This window comes from Branchiostoma floridae, chromosome 12, assembly GCF_000003815.2.
Source record: "Branchiostoma floridae strain S238N-H82 chromosome 12, Bfl_VNyyK, whole genome shotgun sequence".
Taxonomy (NCBI): Eukaryota; Metazoa; Chordata; class Leptocardii; order Amphioxiformes; family Branchiostomatidae; genus Branchiostoma; species Branchiostoma floridae.
Window position 1 is genome coordinate 16,873,624 of NC_049990.1, and position 8,325 is coordinate 16,881,948.

The window sequence follows — 8,325 nt, forward strand, 5'->3', positions numbered from 1 at the left end:
TCATAAATATTAATGAGCTGACCCTTATACATGCGAGACAGCTTTTGAAAACGGAAAGCCTGTTCTCTGATTGGCTGACAGCTGGTTTTTTTTTGGGGGGGGGGCGTCCACAGCAACTAAGAGTGACGGTTGAAAGAGCAGGGCACATCCAGACAGGCAGTTTGGGTGTTGGATGTCCCTGCGTAGGACTAGGAGGATGGTGTATACATGATTGTGTACATCTGTTTTGTGCATTTGCATTTGACAGTGTCCTTTTTGCCGAGCCATATTAGGGACCATACATGTCGGTCATCTAAATAGACTCAACTCAACGGCAGAAAAACAACATGTTCCCCTTCCTTGAGGATAAACATAATAATTCTCACTTTCCAGATCATCTACTGTGCAAGAAATGTGAAAGACGTGGTGGTTTCCTGGCACAAGATGAGAGAGGGCTTCAAATTCATCCCATCTGGGACGTTTGATGAAAACTTCGAAGAATTCATCAACCCTGAGCAAGGTTGATTACAATAACAATACTTTAAGCACTGTGTATGTATAGTAGCAATTGTATTTAAATGCACAAACACAAGTAAATTTATTTTATGTTTTTTTTTCTTTATTCCTCTCCTTTATTTGATTTTGATATAATATTATAATAAGAGGGCTTTGGTCAGTAATTTAAATAGAATAGAATAGAATAGAGTAGAATAGACAATAATATAATATAATATAATATAATATAATATAATATAATATAATATAATAGAATAGAATAGAATAGAATAGAATAGATAAGTATAGAATAGAATAGACTAGAATAGAATAGAAAAGAATAGAATAGAATAGAATAGAATAGAATAATATATGGTAGACTAGAATAATGCTTTTCCATTGTTGTTGTTATCACAAATTAATGCAGCGAGGTTGCGAATGTGCCGCATCTACAGAATGGAATTTCGTATCTCGCAACATTTCGCAGTTTAAATTTTGAACAGTCCGCTTTTAAATTAACAACTATACTTGTTCCTCCACAGCTGCCTTTGGATTCTGGTGGGACGTCGTCCCGGAGTACTGGCGTCACAAGGATGACAACAACGTGCTCTTCCTCAAGTTTGAAGACTTGAAGCGGGTAAGCTTGACATATCTAAAATAATATATCTAAATACAGCTGCTGCTCTTTCTTGTTATATGCAACATGCAAAACGCCAACTTGGGGCCCTGTGGCGTAATGGGCGTAATGGAAGGTCGTTTTGCACAAAACCAAGATTTCTTAGGTTGGAATCTGTTGATACATGATCTTTGGGAGAGGCGCTATACACACTTGGAATGAGTACCTAGCTTCGGTTTGGGACGTCCCTCTAAAAGGACACTAAATGGAGGTCCCGTGTTTGAGGTGATTGTAAAAGCCTTCAATGATTGTAAGAAACGTATCCCACACTACAACTCCTTTGTTAGTTAGATAAGCCTTAAGTTAAGCTATAGGACTGTAGTTATGTAGATGCCATACTTTGTACCCCGTACAATTGTTTTGCAATAGTAAAAAAGTAATTATCATTATAATAAAATAACACAACAGTGCCACAGTGAACGAACACCGCATTACCGTACCGGTGCTCCAAGTGCAGTGAGATATCACCTTTATTTTAGTAATTTTTACCCCTGATTAGAAAATCCATTTTTGTTGGAAATCACAACATTGATTTTGTATTCTCTTCTTTGGGAGGACCTACGTGGCAACGTGGTGAAGATTGCTGACTTCCTGGGCAGGACTCTGTCCGACCAGCGCATTGATGAGGTGGTGGCCAACTGTACCTTCTCTGCCATGAAGGACAACGACGCTACAAACTTCTCTCGGGATGAAGCGTTCAAGGACCAAAGGAAAGATGGTTTTGAGTTCATGCGAAAAGGTATGTTTGCCGTGTTTTATTTTTTTTCTTCTTCTTTATTGGTCAATATGTAATATTTACCTCTCAGAAAGCAAAATACCCTTGGAACAAATATTGTAATTTCTAACGCACCGAAAAAATGGAAGTTCCATAAATTTTTGACAAGATATTGAGAAATCCGAATAGATCAATAAATGAATGATTTATCAAAACGTGATACTTCACAGCCAGGAACTGAAATGCATAAACAGTACAATACAAGTGTGGTGAAAACATATTTCAACTGAGCATACACTTTAAAACATCAATATGAAAAAATGTACGTTTTTAATACAGCAATAATTAAATTAATGTAAGACGCACCTTTTTAGAAACGACAATTGATCTTAATTGAAACTAGATTAAAAAGAAATGGCTATTCGCACTGTAATCATTTGTTGTTTAGGAGGTTGTTCTATGACGTCACATCATACACGTGACCCTATAAGCAGTAGAGCAAAAGGTGGAGAAATTGTGGTCAGGCCCCTTTTTTACTCCAAGCTCTTGCAAAACACGATTTAAGCAATTTTTAAAGAGCATACGTCACCTATGACACCAAACCACATGTATCTAAATAATATGTACATTGAATAATACTGTTATGGCTACATGTAATCAAGAAAATGTTGAATTTTGGTGATGTAACCACTTTAATCTTGGCATTACAAAGTCTCCCAGTATTTTGACAAATGTACTACATGTATTCGTCTTTCCTGACTGTTCCACTGCCCATGTACTGCATGTTAAGTTACACATGTAATTCGTCCAGGCACACCAGTATATGTTATCCCTCCATCTGCAATAGTACTCGACTGTACAAACACTAGTCTTAGTGGTTGACAAATGTACCATTGTTGTTGTTGTATAAAAAAAAACAGTTATATGAATATGTACATTGCAAGTGTATTTGATGTTTAAGCAATTGGAAGATAAAGAGGTGTGCAAAAAAAAAAGTCTCCCAAAGATTGAAACAGTTTCCTTATAATTCATTGATAGCTTGTTGATGCCGTTTCTGCAGGAAAAGTTGGAGACTGGAAAAACTCCCTCAGTCCTGAGCAGAGTAAAATCCTGGACGACATCAACAGAGAGAAAATGGCGGGCGTTGATTTGTCCTTTGAGTTCGAGTAATTTGAATACGTACCGACTGCACGTTTAATGTCAAAACAATGACCTTGAGTTGTTTGTGTTCAGCTGTGCTTCCGCCTTTGTGAGATCTTAAAAACACCGATATGTTTATGATCACGGCCCTGAAAATGGACTTTAAGGCAGAGATTCTTTTTCCTTCTTGTTTTGGATTTTGGCCGAAAATAAGTCATCCAAACTAATCATGGATTAGGAAATTAGTAGTTCCAACATCGTATTCTAACGATATAGATATACTTATGGTAAGTAAATACAGTTTTCAATGCTTTATGAACTAAGGAAAACTGCTGGAAAACGATTCTACAACATTTTTGTTACGAAAATTTTATATCCCTAGCCTTGCTATAGTGTGACCGGTCAACCAAAAAGGCTAGGGTCGGCAGGATTTTGCTGTGGAACGTCGGCAAATCGGAAATATAGTATTTTCTTTCTAGGCCTGGGCCAATATCGACAATCTTAGTCGATATTGTCATAACAGAAGTTCCAGATTGACAATGTTTCTCCCCAGCTCTCTGTATTACCCGGTAAAGATATCATGATAGGATATTGAAATTTGAATCAGCTTCGGTTTTGATAGACCTATCTATAGCTACGTTGCATGCATATTACACACAGCAAAAACTCTGTTACTCCAAAAAGCGATTATCACAAGTAACTGGATATGATTTTGGAAGCGGTCAGACGTTTCAGAAAGCATTCACTGCCTTTCGTTAGGAAAACTGAAGATATCTGCTGGAAAACAGGCTACATAACGTAAGTATGAATCGATATGCAAAGGGCTAGGATGTAAAGACGAATTACAACTCCGTTATACTTTGAATTTTGTGAACCTTGTTGTGATTACATGTCAGCAAGATATCGTGTTCTTGTCTGCTAGGATTCTAATATGAATAAACTTTTAAAAAGTAGGTTTGCCACTCACACGACTTCATGTTTGTTTTCTTGTTCATTTATTTACTTTTCAATATCGAGCGGATCTGAAATTCTCCTGATGTTTTTATACAAACCGCTAGATGTCGTTAGTGCATAACGAGGCTCCAGTGATTATCTTGCGATGTATTACAAACGTCATTTATGTTGAAAAAAAAAAGAATATTGTTTCATAATCTGTTAGGGATGTTTTTACTTGATTTGACATAGATAATTAGTGCTAATTAAGATAAATCATGTAAGATAAGGAAAATTCAAGTTTCGCACTAAATACAAATTCTATTTCAAAAAATTTCTGCGGAATTTTGTTTTGCTGCTAATTAAGGTGGAGAATTCCTTTTATTGAATAACAATATCTTCAGTTTGGTATACAAGGCATGATTTGTTGGTATACATTTAAACCGAACCGAATTAGACCCCCAGAACACTGGCGCCGGAAGCAGCTGGCTAACTGGCCTATGACACTCCAAGGACGTTATATGAGACGTCCTTGGACGTTCCAAGCAGAGGTTGGTGTAGAAGAGGGTCAGACCCTTCTTCAATGTCACTTTTTCTCGATGGTCCTACCGACATGGTATACGTAGAAAGTCACCAACCTGTACATGCAGGCTTGGAGAGTGGGTCATATACATGTAGTCCGGTAGCGTGATAAAGTCAAAGTACAATTTGCTATCTATAAATCTTAAACTTTAAGGTTTTGATATCCAACCCTTGGTGAGTACGAGCAAGGGTTGAAGAAGGTGAGAGTTTTGCAACAACAGCCATTATGTTGGATACTCAGTTTACTTCTTGCATACTGTTATATACCAAGGATCTTTATATACCGATTTGCGGAGATTAGTAGTAGTCAGAAAAAGAGCGTCCGTGTAATTTTTCCGACTACTACTCCGCGACTCAACCTCTACTTGGAGAGTAGATGAACACCCCATCCAGGTGTGTATTTGCCTGTTTCGGTTTTTCCACTTAGACGTACCTGCAGGGGTTTTATACAGATATTATTACCTTGCAGATGTCCATACTACGATATTACCTTTGTTTTATCCATTTTTCCAATCGATATTTCTCCGCAGTATCTGTATGTCCGTAGACATTAAAGTGAAAAACAACATGTACGTGTTGTTTTTGTGTGTTCGTCAGAATTGGCACCCCTTTGACAGAATGGAGCCATCCCCAGTAAAAGTTACTCGGCTGGTCTACATTTGTTTGGCATACTGTCTGTGAGCGTTATCTCGTTTTCATTCATACAGTTGGAAATTGGTACATTTTTGTCAATATGTAATTAGCAAAATATGCACCACGAGTTTCTTTTCTCTTCGTCTGCTTCTTTGTTCTTCGTTCGTTCTACCCGTGCTTGATCGCACAAGAGACATGTGTTCTAAGCACATTTCGTTTATGCAAGTTGGGAACCTGGACCGAAACAAAATGACAGCTTTGGATTCCATAAAGTTTTATTTGTGGATTTATTAGCCCACAATCTAAACCTATGGCTTCTTTGCGGCGCTGCGTAAGAGCGTGGGTAACAGCACGGATTAGCATGGAAGTGCGAATTTCCGCGCATTCTGGCATACAAACAAAATTATGTATTCTTTTGAGATAGGGCCCCTGGGAGGGAGCGAGCCGATAACTTCCGACTACTTATCCCCCTCCAATCTCCAAGCAGACGGTGCGATAAGATAGTATCAAAGCTGGCCAAGGAGTATAGCCGGCTAAGGGAGTCAAACCTACGGTACGGTAAGTTTGATACTATACATTACGCACCGTGGATCTGGTTGGAGATTATCCCCCTCTCGCTATTCCGCGATCCAACATCCGTTGAAGAGAAAAAACATTTTCTTGGATATAGTACATGTGATAGTACCACCAATTTGTTGAAGGTGACGTGAGTAGAGTAGAGTAGAGTAGAGTGAACCAAATTGTTACATTCATAGTGCGTAGGGTTGCTCGCTCAGCCCTGCGCTCTGTGTATGTCTGTTCATTACGATATCTCCTAGAGCCCGACTACCAATTTGTTGAAGGTGACGTGAACCAAATGTTTACATTCATAATGCGTAAAGGTAGCTCGATCGCTCAGCCCTGCGCCCTGTGTATGTCTGTCCATTACGATATCTCCTCGAGTCCGACTACCAATTTGTTGAAGATGACGTGAACCAAATGTTTACATTCATAGTGCGTAGAGGTAGCTCGCTCAGCTCTGCGCTCTGGGTATGTGGAGCTGGAGGGCTGCACTAGCAACCTCCATGAGGGAGCTCTGTGGAGCTCCTCCATGGAGGTTGCTCATGGAGGTTGCTCGTGCAGCCCTCCAGCTCCAAGGAGCGAGCTCTACGCACTATGAATACAAAAATTTGGTTCTCGTCAACTTTATGAAATTATTAAAATTCCATTCAAGAGCTTCTTAAATATAAACAAATTGGTACTTGGGCTCTAGGAGTGGGTACAAAGCATGGCTTATATGTGACAGGGACGGTTTTCAGTTGAAAAATGCCCGCAACTATCAGTCGATCTTAAATATGACCGATCTTCCATCGATACGCCCGAAGATCGTGGATAATAATGTGACAGGGGTATATAAGGACGGTCGTATAACCGGAACTAATACACGTTTCTCCTTGGTTTATTTTTGTAGATAGTACACACAGTAGTTCTAGCTTGATAGTGTTTCTCTCTAACTCTCTGCTCTTGTCCGTTAAGACATTATGATATAACATTTAAAGCGACCAATCAATAAATTCAGAGCAGCTTCAGTTTTCATATATTTCCCTACGTTATATTGTTGTTATACACATTACAATTCCGTTACTTTGAAATTTGCAAAACACGTTTTGATTACATGTCTGCAAGACATCCATTCTTGTCAGCTACGATTTAAAGATGAATAAATTAAACTTACTGAAAGGTTTGTTCACAACTCATATAACATTAAAGAATAGATGAAAGTTGAATCTCTTCTTCTGGATAAATCAAATTTAATTCAGACGTTTCAAACGGCATCCGCCGTTCTTCTTCAGTGAAATAAAAATAAAAGTTTACAACTCTGCGGAATAAGGAATACTTCTTACGTTCTAAATAAACAAAAAAAGTAACGGCTAAGGTGTTCTAAAGTAAACATGGTAGGTAACTACAGAGGTATTCTAAACAGTGTTCTAAATAAACAAAAAGGTAACTGACAAAGGTTCTGTGATACATTCTAGCAAAATAAGAAAGGCTAACAAGGGATATAATGCAGAGGAGGCATCCGGGGTTACCCAGAATGCAATTTAACCTTTGACCCCTGACTTCCGGTTGTGTGTCATGTGTGGCTGAAGGTGATTTCCAGTCTTGCCCACTTTTAGGGCTTTCTGCTCCGTGGCTGTGCAGTTTTAGGGGCCTATTGTTTTTTAGTGTCTTCGTAGAGGCAATGAATATTCTATTTATGTGTTCCTTTGGAGGCAACATGTATTTTATACGTTAGAATTGGGCATTTTATCTTCGAACAGCGTTACGTAAACATCAAGATATTTGCTAATTTCATGACGCTCCCGGACGGAATCTTCGCCTCGGTTACTAAAAATCGTGGGGACCTTAGGTTTTCAGTATGTTTAACATGTACTATGATGTCTTAGCTTGCGTTGGGTGCCGTGATAATCTAAAGTCCCCACATTTTGCTGAGAAATTTGAGATTTGGGGGAGGGGGGCTATGGCTGCGTTGTGTAAACGATATCTACACGGTTGTTCACTGTCGGCGTTGATGTCTCCCTGGCACGTAGCTTTAATAGATAACTATTTTTTTGTGATTTTCAGTTGCATGTCGCACATTTTAAGTTATGTCTGGCCGGTTTTGTGACAGCTTAGCCATAGACAACACGGTCTTCCGTATTTTTGTGCTCTTTTCAACCCGGGCCCATATAGGAGAACAACACGTAAATGATATACCCTTGTTGAGATGTCCACGTCCACACAGCCAGAAGACAGCTGTACAGATGCCGCTAGTTCTAACTCAGAGATCCCATAGTATCTATATAGTGTCTAATGTATGGATATACCAATGTTTGTGTATGCAGATTTTAATTATGGAATATATGGATAGAGCAGAGATTCCACAAATTTGCAGTGGGTGTGCCACCAGTGAATGAAGATACAGGTGCACATTCACGTCTACTGAACAATTCTTATATTTTGAACTCGACACGTGTGTACATATTTTGATATATACACAAACATACAAGTACCCCTTGTTTTCTTGAATAATATACGCAAAACTATGCACATTGTTTTCAACCTTCTTTCTACATTGGGTGGTGTGAAGACTTTAAGCAGTGTTGTGTAACAAGTTCTGTTTTTTGACAAATAAATAATAAAATGAAGACAA

The 8,325-nt window shown here is 38.7% G+C and overlaps 1 protein-coding gene across 1 annotated transcript in view; it reads left to right on the forward strand.

Moving 5' to 3' along the window:
* LOC118426807 (sulfotransferase 1A1-like) overlaps positions 1–3,479 on the forward strand; it is a 6,797-nt gene extending 3,318 nt beyond the window's left edge. The window contains exons 3-6 of the mRNA XM_035836329.1: positions 373–499; positions 1,017–1,111; positions 1,703–1,889; positions 2,926–3,479. Of these exons, the coding sequence (XP_035692222.1) occupies positions 373–499; positions 1,017–1,111; positions 1,703–1,889; positions 2,926–3,035 (519 nt within the window). The 3' untranslated portion in view covers positions 3,036–3,479. The remainder of the gene's footprint in view (positions 1–372; positions 500–1,016; positions 1,112–1,702; positions 1,890–2,925) is intronic.
* Positions 3,480–8,325: the final 4,846 nt, after the last annotated feature.